Raw genomic sequence first — 15042 nt, 5'->3', positions numbered from 1 at the left:
CACAGGAATGGAGTTCCGGCTGGCTCCCGAGTTGGCCACGCCCAGCAGGAGCTCATTAGCATAATAGGCCACACCCAACAACAGAAACTCATTAGGATTGGCTACATTAGGGGCGTGTGGCCTAACATGCAAAGGAGTTCCTGCTACAAAAAAGCCCTGGGTTTTGACAACAAACAAGGTAAACAGAATAACAAGCAAAAGGTGGGTGTGGCTGGATGACCAGACTTCTGGTACCATGGGGGTGCGGCCTAATGTGCTAATGAGCTGTGCTGTCAGGGGTGTGGCCCAATATGCTAATGTGTTCCTGCTGTTGGGTGTGGCCTATTATGCTAATGAGTTCCTGCTGTGCTTTTTCTACAAAAAGAGCCCTGCCGGCAGTCCTGAATTGTGATTTTTTTTTTAACATGTTGTTTCACTGTGTTTTTAATATACTTTTATTTTATGTGTTTTATCTATGCTGCCAGCCTCCCTGAAAGGCAGCTAACAGAAGTTTTAAGTGAATAATAGAGCAGGCCGAGTGCAGGGAGGGCAAAGTGGAGGGGGCTGCCACAAGCGTGTGATGGGCGGGGGGGGACCTTGCACAGGAGGGGCCAGGCCCCCTTCTCGAGACCCAAACTGGCCGGAAGGCCGCAGGGCAGTCGGTAAGGTCGACTGTGTGGATCTGGCTCAAGAGGCACCAAAATGAGGGGGGCTTACCTGAAGCTGAGCGGAGAGGGAGGCCTCACGGCCAAGGGTTGGAGACTTTGGGGGATACGCTGTCCCCTGAACCCCGGGGTGGTAAGAGCCTCAGAGTGTTTCCTCTAAGCTGAGTTAGTGTGAGCTAGCTCACAGTTTCTTAGCCTCTGGCTCACAGATTTTTGTCTTAGCTCAGGAAGGGGTGGCTCCAGCACAAACTAATCTATGTAGTAGCCAAATCGCTCATAGCTCACAACTTTAATACCAGTAGCTCAAAAGGTAGAATTTTTGCTCACAAGACTCCACAGCTTAAAGGGAACATTGCTCACCACAACAGCAGATGGAAGGGCTGGTGGCAGTCTTCCCTCTAAGCCGAGTTAGTGTGAGCCAGCTCACAGTTTTTTAGCCTCCGGCTCACACACTTTTTGTCTTGGCTCAGGGACGAGGGCTCCAGAGCAAACTAATTGATGCAGCAGCCCAATCGTTCGCTCACAACTTTAATAAGGCCAGTAGCTCACAAAGTAGGATTCTTGCTCACAAGACTCTGCAGCTTAGAGGGAGCATTGGCTTGTGGGCCTCGTGCCGGCCCCCTGCTGTAGGCCCGCGCTCACACCGCTGTCGTTTCTGCCCCACTGAGCCGGCAGGCCCGGGCTGCTTCTGCCTCCGGTGCCCCCCCCAGCCTGCCCCCCCCCGGGAGCCGGGTCTGCCGTTTGGGAAGGCTTCAGTTCATTCTCCCTGTGGTCCTTCCCCCTGGTCTTGCAAGGGACTGGACGGGACCTGGGAAGCAGCCTGAAGCAAAGGGAGGCACGGGGCCCCTCTGGGGTGGGCAAGGTCAGGGGTCATTCCCTGCGGGAGTGCACAGGAGCGGAGCTCCGGCAGTAAAGAGCCCAGGCGGGCGGGCACATGCAACAAGCCCCACCCCCTGCTCCCAGCAGCCCTCAGTCAGAGCAAGAAGCAGCCAGGTAAGTTGCAGAGCCGCCCCCCCGGCCAAAACAGTCCAGTGGCACCTTTAAGACCAAGTGTTATTCAGGTACAAGCTCTCCCTCCTCTGCGACAGCAGATCTGCACGTTCCCCCCCCACACACACACACAATAGCTAGCCATCCAAAACAGTCCGGTGGGGCCTGAGCGGTGGGTGTTGCCTTCTGACACGCTTTCAGTGATGTCAGGGGGTGTGGCCTATGCAAATAAGCTATGCTAATGAGCTCCTGCACCTCTTCTTCTAGGAAATGACCCCTGCTTACTTCCAAAAGGAAATGGATAGACACAGGACAGGAATGTGTAGGAGGCCTCTCCCCTTCCTCCTAGGGTGTCCATTAATGTCAGGAGTTTGGCTGCAGCGGCTGGGTTCGGGCAAAGGGCACGGGACAGGGAGTCTCCAGGGCCGAGCCGCCCACACAGAAGGGCCACCCGGACAGATTAACAGCAGGGACAGAGAGTGCAGGAGACGCAAGCCAAGCCACGGCTCTGACCAGGGAGGCGCCCTCCAGCGGGAATCAAGCGCAGAGCCTGACAGAGCATTCTGGAGTGGCAACGCCAGCTGGGCCGTTTCTACTTACTTCCAACTCAGGTTTCCAGACAACCCTGTTCAAAAGAGAACTTTCATCGGCAACGACAGCAGGATCTCGACGAAGGTAGTTCAGGCCGGACAGGGAGATCCAAGTCACCTCCTTCCGGGAATAAGTGTGGAATTCATCCTGGAAGAACAGAGAGCAGCAGAACCCGCTGGAGCCGCACCGAGGGAGGATCCCGTCCCCACCCCCAGCCCGGTGCCCCGCCGTGTGCAAGTCCAGTGCCTGGCCCCAGCAAGGCCCCCTCCCGCCATAGGCTCGGCTTTGGGGGAGCAAGTAGGCTCAGCTTGAGAGGCTCCCAGCCACCAGCAGCCCCTCTGGACTGTGGCCCACTGGAACCAGTCCTGGTCAAATGCGGGACCAATCCAGCCTGGAAGACCCTGCCCCAGCCGGGCTGGCTGTCCACGGCCCCTCCCCCAGGGCCTTCTCCCAGGGCATCGCGAGGAGGTGTGTGAGCAGGGGAAGAATACAGCAGTCCAGTCCCCACATTTAATTGGATTTGAGTGCACAGTCTCCAGGGAAAAGCCTTGAGACTTTCCAAGCACAAAAGCTAATATTGGTAACCAGACTAGTCAGAGCACTGAATCAGTGAGTCAGTCTCCTCCCAAAACACCAATTTGCACTTCTCCTTCACCACATCCGTCCGCTTGGGGCATTTCTCTGAATGCAGTCATGGCACCCCGAGGCACGCAGCAGCAATAAAGGCAATGCAAAACTATTAACAGTAAATTAACTAGAAGCCGTATTTAAAACAGGCAATTAAAACAGTAAAGGCCAAGCCCATTTGAGATGCTCCGTGCCTACCTGTGTAACCTCTCGGCATCAAATCACAGCCAATGTTCCCCGGGAGGGTTTTCAAGGCAAGAAATTAACAGAGGTGGGTTTAGGCCATACTGGGACTACACCATCTTGAGCTTACATCATTGATTATATTGTATGTATTTCAATGCATTTTACCGATTGAATTATTTGATATTTGGAAATTTTAATTGCATATTTACAAACTGATGTTACCGGCTCTGAGCCAGTCTTTGGGAGAGCGGACTATAAATCAATTAATTATATAGCAGCAGCAACAACAACACCATTGTCTGCCTCTGCATAGAAGAAGAAGAAGAGATTGGATTTTGTTGGGATTCCTTTTAAGTAAGTCAGCAGAGTATTAAGAGACTGAGTCCATGGTGTGTTTTAAAATATAAACATTTACTATAAAGCTAACATGGGGAAAAGGTACAAAGGATATAAAATAACAAAGAGCTAATATGGCTACATCCTTACAGCTAAAAGGTAAAACAGGAAGAGTCAGAACAAAGAACGGGAGGAGAAAAGACCAATATGCTAAATACTTGACACCTTGGTTTCCAATCAGACTAGCAAACTAGCTCCAAAGTTCCCGGGCATCCTATTGTCTAAACAGATTGGTTACAAACAAACATGTGACTTAACAAACATCATTAACCCTGTAAACACTGAAGTGTTTTCACTTGCAACAACCAAAAGATTTATACCCCGCCCTTCACTACCCGAAGGAGAGTGGTTGACAATCTCCTTTCCCTTCCCCTCCCCACAACAGACAGACACCCCATGAGGTCGGTGGGGCTGAGAGAGCTCTCCCGAGGACTGCTCCTGAGAGAACAGCTCTGAGAGAACGTGTGGCTGACCCAAGGTCACCCCAGCAGCTGCATGTGGAGGAGGAGCGGGGGAATCAAGCCCAGCTCTCCCTGATCAGAGTCTGCGCTCCTGACCACGCCACCAAACTGGCTCTCCCTGGACTTCCTTCCTGATCTCCCCCCACCCCCAGTGCTAGCCAGGGCCCAGCCTGCTTAGCTTCTGAAACCTGACAAGGCAGGGCCCTCCAGGTCGGGCAGGTGGTGGGAAGTGCCCTCCGGGTGCAGCCTGCCCATGGCAGCCCCGTGGTGCACTCCAGGCAAGGGACAAACAGAGACGGGATCTGACGGGGTCGGGCTAGCCGGGACCCTCCAAGGTCAGGGGAAGCAGCCCCACATGACCTCTCAAATAGTCCCCTGTGGGAACTGTGTTGTTCTGTGAGGCATACCCGGAATGTCAACGTTCCCACAGGAAGATTGGACATTAGTGCACAAAGCCTGCTGAGTTCGCTGAAGTCTGCTGAGAGTATAAACTTGGCTACAGTCGGGCAAGATAAGATGAGCTGTGGGCAAAGAACATTCTGTTAAGAATATACTGTAATCCCAGTTATAGTCTTCGACTTGTAACGTTTTCACTGTGCAGGGCAGGGGGGAGAAATGTGTGAGCCTGCGCTAATAAAACGCTGCTGACAGGCAGTTCAAAAGAGGAGACAGAGAGAGAACTGAGAACTTATTCAGAGAGCTTCAACAGATCTGTGTGTTGTGTCGTTATTGAACCCTCAAACCTACAGCCCCCCCCCCCCAGGGGAGGCGTCTGCTCCAGGCCTTCCGGGAGCCTGTTCCACACACCCGGCAGGGGGGCACCAACAGATAAGGGCTGGGACAGGACAGGCTCGTAGGGGACCTGCAGCCCAGGTGCCTGTGGGGATAGATGATCCTTGAGAGGTGGCGGGCTCTCCCCCTTTGGAGGTTTTCAAGCAGAGGCCAGATGGCCCCACCTGACAGCCACGTGGACTCTGTGAACTTGGGCAGATCACGAGAAGGGAGGGCAGGACAGGTTGCCTCCGTGCTTAGTTCTCGTGGCCCTTTCTTGCAACACGCCCCGGGAAATGCTGGTCACCACTTTGGGGTCAGGAAGCAATCCTGGAGGGTTTCTCGTCATCTTCTTTGCATGGAGCAGGGGCCACTGCGGGTGTGGAAAGGGGGGGGTATTTGTGAATTTCCTGCATTGTGCAGGGGGTTGGACTAGATGACCCTGGAGGACCCTTCCTATTCTATGATTCTATGATCCTTCCCCTCTGTGGGGCCCCTAGGTAACGAAGGGCGTTCAGAGCCACAATCAGCCCCTTAAGCCGGGACCAGAGAGGCATCCAGGGCTGGTGGGATGTGGTCCCGGCCGGCAGAGCCCGAGAGCAAATGGGCCGCTGTGTTTTGCACCAGCTGGATTTTGAGATCAAGGACAGCTCAGTGGAGAAAGCACTGTAGTAATCTAGCCTTGTGATCACAAGAGCATGGATAAATGATTAGTTGTCCGCAGGAATGGGGACAACTTCTGAATGAAAGAAAGATGGGGGGGGAAGTGATTTTGTTGCTGTATTAACTGTTTGGTCATGGTATCTGTGACCTCAGGGGTCGCTTTTCACCACATTGCAGGACTGCATATAAAGCCTGCCCCCCAGGGAGCTGTTTTGGCTTGGGGAAATAGTGGGGGGGGCTGTCCTTCCCCAGGGCCACATGCTCCCTCTAAGCCGTGGAGTCTTGTGAGCAAGAATCCTGCTTTGTGAGCCGCTGGCATTGAAATTGCGAATGAGCAATTTGGCTGCTGCACAAATTAGTTTGCTCTGGAGCCCCATCCTTCCTGAGCAAAGACAAAAATGTGTGAGCCGGAGGCTAAAAAACTGTGAGCTAGCTCACACTAACTCAGCTTAGAGGGAACACTGGCCACAGTCACCATCTGATTCAGGCCCTGCAGTGCTTGGGTAAGTCAATTTGCTGCAGTTGCCGTGAGGCTGTGGGGGAAATGAGATGACTTGACTGAGGGCTAAATACATCACGTCGTTCATCGACCCTAAGTCCTAAATCGCATAAATAAATTCAGTGAAAACTTGCACCCCACGAACAGTGAGGAAAGTGACCAGTCCTCCCCACTTGGTGGAAACGGCTTGCCACCCAGCATCGCCTCCGCCTTACCCAGCTTCCATTTCGGTTTATTCTCCCTCAGCCGTCTGCTCCTTGCATTCAGGACCTGGGGGTAAAGTCCTGGGTCGCCTCTGGAGGAGCATTTCCTTTCAGAGGGAGAAGATCAGAGACTTGCAGAGGCTGGAATGACCTTCTGAGGTTCAAATGTCCAGGCTGAGCAGGTCTTGATAGGCAGCCGCAGGCACACCGGCAGCACCAGCTTGAAAGCAAAATATGCTTGGCCCTCCCAGATCCCAGTCGGGGAATCCCACAGTCTTCCTATTCCATCGCAACTCACCATTTTCCCTCAGCTCCACACCACGTGCAAGTGGGTAAGTTTGCAAGTGGACTTTAGGCAAAAAGGCATCTCCCTGGTCTCTCTCTCTCTTTCTCATGTTTTTATCCCTGTGAGGTATTTAGCTGTCACATTTTTATCCTACCCTGAGAAAAGATATAGAAGAAGAAGAAGAGGAAGAGATTGGATTTATACCCCGCCCTTCCCTACCCAAAGGTGTCTCAGAGCGGCTTACAAACTCCTCTCCCTTCCCCTTCCCACAACAGACACCCTGTGAGGGAGGCGGGGCCGAGAGAGCTCTGACAGAAACCGCTCTTTTTCAAGGACAGCTCTTGTCAGAACTACTGCTTGCCCAAGGTCATCCAGCCAGATCCAAGTGGAGGAGTGGGGAATCAAACCCAGCTCTCCCGAATTAGAGTCCGCGCACTGAACCATGACACCAAACTGGCTGGAAGTCCTGGAAGACAGAACTCCCAGGTCGGATGTCGCTCAATCACCTACTGGCAAAGAGCTGAGGAGAACTACGACGAGCACTGCCCTTACTGATGTAACTGGACTAAAGCCGAAAGGACGTATAGTCCTTGGCGTGAATGGATGCAAAAGGAAAATCCAAAGCTGTTAGACACATATAATAGGGGCATGGGATGTGAGAAGTATGAATCATGATATGCTGGACATTGTAAAACCAGAAACGGAACGTTTACTCAACAAAGGAAGCCACAAAGGCCCTCATTTTGAGAGCCGCGAGCCAGGCTGTGAACGAGGGGACACCCTGGAGGTCATTATAGGGTTGCCATGAGTCAGAAGCAACTTTGATGGCACTTAAACACACACAGTTCCTCTAAAGAGTTCAGGGGGGCATGCCTCACTCACATTTCATTCCCACAACAACCCCGTGCGTTAGGTTAGGTGCACGCATGCGACTGTGGAAAGGCCTAGCACCGTGGATATGCTCACCTCCCTGCAAATCCCATTTCTGGCACCCGTTTGTAAAACACAACATCCTCATACCGTCGATCTGAGCAACACCACGTCTGCCTCCTCCAAGTCGCACGGCACGCAGTTGGCCCACACGTCCCACGCCGGCTTCCAGTAAAAGACGAGCAGGAGAGCTCCGCAGGACAGGATGTACCCGGCAAGGCACAGGGCCCTCCGGAACCCGTCGGTCTGGTAGCCAAAGATCTCCTGCAGATAGAAGGAAGCAAAGGGCATTGCACATGGCGAGCCACCTGTGTTACCGCCAATGGCCTGCCTCGTGGTTGGGGGAAATTAGCTATGCGGCAGGGGAGGCCAGAGGGATAGCAAGGTCCAGTACAGTAGAAAAAGTCCAAATTTAAATGTAAATTAAACAGTTTTTTTAATTGAAGAATTTCCCTAATTACAAGCACACTAAACATTCAACCAAGAGCAAGCAATTCAGAACTGAGCCGCTTCGGCGGGAGGGCGGGGTAAAAATCTAATAAATAAATACAAAAAATAAACTAAGAAAACAGAGTTGACGATAGCGAATAGAAGGGTCGGTTACGGGATTGTACTTCCCGTCCAGATGTGCAGAGGTCCTTGAAAAGAATAGCGCCAACGACCAACGTTATGCACTAAGGAGGTGGCCCAAAGGTGAGACTCAAAGTATAGGCGCCGTCAGAGTGCACACCTTGATGGCCATGTGCTTGGATGGATACAGACATTGGGACACAATGTGGACCAATGGGAGGCCTTGAGGAGCTTGTCTCAGGTGAAGTCAAAAGGTTACCTGGACCAATAAGGGGCCCCAGGGGGTGTGACACCAAGATGAAACAAAACCTAGGTGTGACCAATGAGGTTCCAGAGGGGCAGAGTCTGGATTCACAATAGTGTTGATGAGATTAGCCAAATGCTGGATGGTTCTACTGGAGCTGGCTGAATGGGTCTGATGACCATTGATGGTCCTGCCAAGGCAGGTTGAATAGGTTCCCAGGTTTACACAAAAGGTAGAAAATGGGGTCCTTGATTAGCATCAGGAAGGATCGTTAATAATTTGAATGCTTGATAGGTTTATCATAGAATCATAGAGTTGGAAGGGGCCATGCAGAGACCACCTAGTCCAGCCCCCTGCCCAATGCAGGACCAGCCTAGAGCATCCCTGACAAATATTCCTCCAGCCTCTTCTTGAAAGCTGGCAGGGAAGGGGAGCTCACCACACCTCCCCAGTCAGCTGATTCCACCTTTGAACCACTCTGACCGTGAAGAAGAGTTTTCCCTAATATCCAGCTTATACCTTTCTGCATGTAATTCAAACCTGTTGCTTTGGATCCTATCCTCTGCTGCCAACTCTGTATCCTGAAGGACAGGGCAAGAAGGACAGTTGTTTTAGACAAAAGAGTTTTCACACAGGTATAAGGAGTCACGCAAAAAGGACTACTTGCAGGTTTGTGGACAGAAAGGCCTATTCGCCGGGTGGGCTCTGAATAGCCTTTGGAAATGCAGACACTGTACCTGGTGGGACTCGGCATTGTTTCCCTTTGCTTGCCTTGCTGGGGGGAGGGGGGGAAGGCTGGAGATTGCTTTGAGGGCTGCCTCCTGCAACCTGAAAATGGAGACCCTTTTCCAGAGCTTTTGGCTAGCTCGGTGGTTCAGGCCAAGAGTGCCTTCCTTGGCCTGACTTTGTGGGTCTCTGGTTCAGGTCAGAAGTGGGGTGCCCCCGGTATTTAGGACTACTCATGAGTAAGGCAGCACCTCTGGGCTACACCTGGGACAGGCCGCTCTCTACCCACCTGCCTCTCCCGGCAACGTGACATCCCAAGTTGTGCAAAACTCCCTCGACTGACTGGTTCGCCCACAATTTTGCACACAGACCCTAATGATTTATCCAAGTAACTCTTACGACAGAGTTGCCCTGTTGCCTGTGCAGAAAAGCCCTCTTCGACGTTTCATCTTTGCCTAGTTTGCAGAAAGCCAGGAGAGTTGGGAGCCTCGCTGACCTCCTCGGGGAGAGCCGTTCCTCTCTCGCTGGTCCTTTCCGCACTAGAACTTAAATCCTGTTTCAACCCTGTCCCCGAACTGACATTCACCCGAGTTCACCCCTGTAATTATCTCTGGGTATTTTTACATTCTGCACTACACTCGAGTTCCCTCTGGTTTCGCCCTACTCTTGTCCTGGGATAAATGCAAGGTCTTGTGTTGCGAGTTGAACTCTGATAAAACCAGGGATGAGATCCAAGTGCAGAAGGAACCTTAGTGTAATCCACCTTGAGTTCGAGTAAGAAAGGCAGGGTGTAAATAAAGTCAACAAAACAAACAGAAATAAAATATAATGGACCCATATTTTTATTTTCTGTGTAAAGCCAAAAATAATAATTTTGTGAAGTTATCAGGAACTTTGGGAACAGAACTTTCCAGCCCCATGAATCTCAGCATTCAAGGCTGCTCTGCCCTCGACCGGCCTCATTCGGCACCAGACGCCCACCTTCGGGCCACAGACAAGAGGCCCCTCCGGATCTGATCCTCTGAGCCAAACGTGTTACACTTTGGGGCATCTCCCTCACATAAGAGAACATAAGAACATAAGGGAAGCCAATGTTGGATCACGCCAAAGGCCCATCCAGTCCAACACTCTGGGTCACACAGTGGCCAAAAACACCAGATGCCATCAGGAGGTCCCGCAGTGGGGCCAGCAGGACACTAGAAGCCCTCCCACTGTTGCTCCCCCCCCAAGCACCAGGAATGCAGGGCATCCCTTGCCCCAGACCAAGAGTTCCTATCTATACCTAGTGGCTAATAGCCACCGATGGTCCTCTGCTCCATAGGTTTATCCAGTTCCCTCTTGAAGCCGTCCATGCTTGTAGCTGCCGCCACCTCCTGTGGCAGTGAGTTCCAAGTGTTAATCACTCTTTGGGTGAAGAAGTACTTCCTTTTATCCGTTCTAACCCGACCGCTCTGCAGTTTCATGGAGTGCCCACGAGTTCTTGTATTGTGAGAAAGGGAGAAAAGTACCTCTTTCTCTACCTGCTCTTTCCCATGCATAATCTTATAAACCTCAATCATGTCACCCCTCAGTCGTCGTTTCTCCAAGCTAAAGAGCCCTAAGCACTTTAACCTTTCCTCATAGGGGAAGTGTTCCAACCCTTTTATCATTCGAGTTGCCCTTTTCTGCACTTTGTCCAATGTTATAATATCCTTTTTGAGGTGTGGTGACCAGAACTGTACACAGTACTCCAAATGAGGACGCACCATCGATTTATACAGGGGCATTATGATATTCCCTTCCTAATAATCCCCAGTATTTTATATGAGGTTTTAAATTGCAGCCCCCCCCCATCATCTAAAAGGCACAGAGATGCCCCACCTATTCCCGTAAATGTTCAGCCCATTTAGTGTATAGACCTCTCTTCCTCATGGCTTGCAGTGGCAACACCCCAAACAAAACCGTCAGAAATCGGTGCAAGAAATGAAACACGTTTTCTCAGCAGACCAGCTGGAGCAGCTACTAAATCAAAGCCGTTGGCCTCAAGGAAGTCTCTGGCGGAATGTTTGCACACTCCTCATACAAAAGAGATCATCTCTCAAGGCTTTGAAAGGAGAGGTCAGGCACAGCTGGATCTCTGGTCACTCCGCCAGCTTTGTGCCAAACCCTGGGAGAAGGGGAAGCCACCCAGGCCTTCTTTGGCACAGGGTTGCCAGCCTCCAGGTGGGCAGCAAACACACAGGAAACATGGCAAGGCTGAGCAAACGTGGGAAAACACTGTGTTAAAACAAAACGCACAACTCTGATATGTTACTATGTCTTCATATATTCATTTAAATCATATACTTAAATATCCAGTAAGGACCCTAGTGCATCTTATTCACTATAGTACATTCAGGGGTCATTTCCTGCGGAAGCGCACAGGAGCGGAGCTCCGGCAGTAAGGAGCCCAGGGGGCGGGCACATGCAACAAGCCCCACCCCCTGCTCCCAGCAGTCCTCAGTCAGGCCACGAGGAGCAAGAAGCAGCCAGGTAAGTTGCAGAAACCCCCCCCCCGGACCCCCTTCAGGCCCAAGCCCTCCCCCCTTTTGGGGGGCAAATCTGCGCTTCCCCCCCCCCATAGCTAGCAATCCAAAACAGTCCAGTGGCACCTTTAAGACCAAGTCTTATTCAGGTACAAGCTCTCCCTCCTCTGCGAGGACAGATCTGCACGCCCCCCCCCCCAATAGCTAGCAATCCAAAACAGTCCATTGAGGCCTGAGCAGAGGGTGTTGCCTTCTGACACACTTCCGGTGATGTCAGGGGGTGGGGCATATGCAAATGAGTTATGCTAATGAGCCCCTGCATCTCTTTTTCTATGAAATGACCCGAGTACATTGATAACAAAAAACTAAGGAACAATATATATCTTGGAGAAAAGTCCACAGCTGCAGAGACAAATATACAGACAGGATTCAATGCTGTAGACTATCTTGCTTTCTGATGAGAGACTGATGAGAGATGCAGCAGCTGTCAATGCCAACGTTAAGAACACAAGAACATAAGAGAAGCCAATATTGGATCAGGCCAATGGCCCCTCCAGTCCAACACTCTGTGTCACACAGTGGCCAGAAATACCAGGTGCCCTCAGGAGATCCAGCAGTGGGGCCAGGAAACTAGAAGCCCCCTCCCACTGTTGCCCCCCCCCAAGCACCAAGAATACACAGCATCACTTGCCCCAGACCGAGAGTTCCTATCTATGCCTTGTGGCTAATAGCCACTGCTGGACCTCTGCTCCATATGCTTATCTAATTCCCTTTTGAAGCCGTCCATGCTTGTAGCCACCACCACCTCCTGTGGCAGTGAATTCCATGTGTGAATCACTCTTTGGGTGAAGAAGTACTTCCTTTTATCTGTTCAGCCATTTCATGGAGTGCCCACGAGTTCTTGGCTGTTTCGCTTTCCGAAGAGAGATGCAGCCAGCATCAAAGCAACACGCCTCCCAGGCAAAAGTTGTGTGTTTCGAGAAATCCTTCTTCAGGCAAATTATTTTTCCTGGAACCAAAGCTCACCCTGCTACAACGCACAAGTCAAACAACTCTGCAGAAGGCTCCTCCAGTTCTCTACAACATTGAATCCTGTCTGTGTATTTGTCTCTGTAGCTGTGGACTTTTCTGCCAGTTATATATTGTTCTTCAGGCTTTTGTTATCAGTAGCCTCCAGGTGGGGCCTGAAGACTCCTGGGAATTACAGCGAATCTCTCCGCTACAGAGATCCGTTTCCCTGCAGAAAGTGGCCACTAGGAAGAGTGGACTGCATCGCACCCCCTCCCTGCTGAGTTCCCTCTCCCAGCTCTGCCCCCTCCCCAATCTCCAGGAATCTCCCAGCTTAGAGTTGGCAACCCTCCTCACAGGGTCCATGCAGCTTTCCTAGAGATCCTGGCCTCCTCTCTGGGTTCCTGTGGCTGGGAGCCAAAACACCTCAGCTGGTGTAAAACTGACTTAGGCCCCGCTCACACAGAGATTTTGCTGCGCGAAAGGCACGAATGTCTGGTGGCTTTTCGGGGCGCAATCACACCGCAACATCTGGGAAGTGTAGCACACCCGGTGCCAACCCATGGCGTCCCGCCGAGGATGCGGAGTTAAAAAGTACCAAGGAAAGTGCACTAGTATCCGGAAAACGCACGGCACAGGCAGGCATCTGATCGCAGGAGCGCTAGTATCCCATGGAATCCGGCGCCCATTCACATCTCGTTGCAAACCAGATGTTTTCCGTAAGCGCATGCGCACAAAAGCGAAACTGAAAGCAGTGCTGCTCCGTGGAACTGCGCATGCGCACAAACGTGAAGTGCTTGTGTATTCGTGCCGCACTGCTTCTTTGCCATGCGGCAGCATCGCCGTGTGATCGCCAGCTAACAGCCTAAGCACAGAGACTCGGGGGACCGTGTGATCGGGCTACAGTGCTTTATTTTGCTCCGGGGTGAACAGCCACGCCTTCCCCCCCCCCCCGCATTATCTGGCTCGTGTGACCGGGACCTTAGTTTTTGCAGTCTGGCTTCCAAATGGGAGGCCATAACCCCCCCCCCAGCCAAGATCCCGTCCTCCCTCCCTCCAACTCTTGCCAGGCAACTCTGCGGAGGGAGTTGTGAGCTTAGCAAGCAGCAGAACCCCCCCCCCCCCCCCCACATACACTGCAGAAGGCTGTAGGAGGGGGTGTCCCGTTGGGCCATCCATCAGCACTGAATATTATTCAGCATAAGAATATCATTGCATAGGTAATGTAATACTGAAATGGTAGATTTAAATGTAATTCTCTGTTCTGGGGACAAGAAATATACTCTACCCAGCCAAGATGCTGTAAAGTTTGCCTCCATGCCAGAAAGGAGATGGATGGGATCTAATGACTGAATTCTCACAATTCAGGGTATGTCAGTCTCCAGTTCTTGACATATTGATTGCCTATGTTGTGTTCCCCCAGCCCCAGTTGAACCCAAACAGATGATAACCAGAAACCGAACTCCCGGTTGATGGCGGCGCGCTAGCAGACTCACCTCCCGGACCTTCCTGGGGTGAAGCTGCGCTCCAGCAGAAGGAGGGGGTGCGCAGCATCGTCACCCCCCAAGGACCTGGTTGAAGGGGCTCTGGCCATGGGACTCTCGAGAGGTCGCCTCTTCACTGGCACAATGCCGGGGAATTGAGGCGCTTCTCCATCCCAACAGTTCTTCATGCTGTGAGACCGAATGGAACTAAGTGACGCTGACCGGGGCAAGCGCAGGAGGTCGAGCATAAGAAACGGAGCTAAAACGAGGTCTATGGACTAATTATGAACGTGAGTTCAACTAAAGCGATTGGTTAAACAGAAAAAGAAAGCTCCCCACCCATGCGGAACAGAAAGTGAGGCGAGCGGGGGAGGGACGCCTCCCATGCACATAAACTTTTAAGCGAATTGGAGGGGTGGGGGCAGAAGAAAAAATGGTTATAACTGCTGAGAGAGACTTACCAAAGCGAGTTTGAGCGTTTAAGCGCATATTCAGAGACTTTAAAAACTTTTGCAAAAGTAAACAATCCAAAAAGATGGTGGGGAAGAGGACGGAGAACGAGAAACTGTTAAAAGCGAAAGGAACTGAGAGTCCAAGGCCGGAAGCAACCAATGAGCTGGCAAAGACATTGGCAGAATCCATGCGCCCCCTGCTGGATCAGATGAATAATCTCAGGGAACAGCTGTCAACAATGAACCAATGTATCACCACCCAGCAAACACAGTTGAATGAGACTCTTAAAATGATAAATCAAACAGCTGAGAAGGTGAAAGAAAGAAGAAAGTACAAAAATTTGAAAAGAAGCAAATTTCCACAGGTCTAGAAACTCAATTTCTTTTTCTCAACTTGAACACCCAATCAATGTGTGGGTAGTTCATATCACCTATTATGACACAGTTGTAGTTCAAATCACCTATTATGACACAGTCATAGTCTTCAATTCTCCTGGGCCTATGTTTTGCCTAGTTTAAAGCTTGAAATGTTATTGTTTTAATATTTGGATTTATGTCTTGTTTTATTGCACACTGTCTCAAGTGTCTCTCCAGAGAAAATTCAATAAATAAGTTTTACATATTCATTTATAAGCCATTCTTCCTTTGAGACCTTCAGAGCAACTCCAGGTGGAGTGTAGAGTCAAGTGTTCAATTCAGGCACTGACCAAGCTGAGATCTAGTGACTTTTAACAAGGTTATAGTGTCATTTGCCATCAGACTATCCTGTGGACCATATCGCCCAGTGAAAGCAAAAAAAAGAAGGGA

General features: G+C 51.2%; 1 protein-coding gene across 1 annotated transcript in view; it reads right to left on the bottom strand.

Annotated features, from left to right (window-relative positions):
- ATP13A4 (ATPase type 13A4) overlaps positions 1 to 15042 on the bottom strand; it is an 89350-nt gene that overhangs the window by 65655 nt on the left and 8653 nt on the right. The window contains 2 exon segments of the mRNA XM_015409276.1: positions 2235 to 2372; positions 7338 to 7511. Of these exon segments, the coding sequence (XP_015264762.1) occupies positions 2235 to 2372; positions 7338 to 7511 (312 nt within the window).

Source organism: Gekko japonicus, unplaced genomic scaffold (genome assembly GCF_001447785.1).
Source record: "Gekko japonicus isolate JY-2015 unplaced genomic scaffold, Gekko_japonicus_V1.1 scaffold398, whole genome shotgun sequence".
Taxonomy (NCBI): domain Eukaryota; kingdom Metazoa; phylum Chordata; class Lepidosauria; order Squamata; family Gekkonidae; genus Gekko; species Gekko japonicus.
This window is presented reverse-complemented; position numbering and strand designations above follow the sequence as displayed.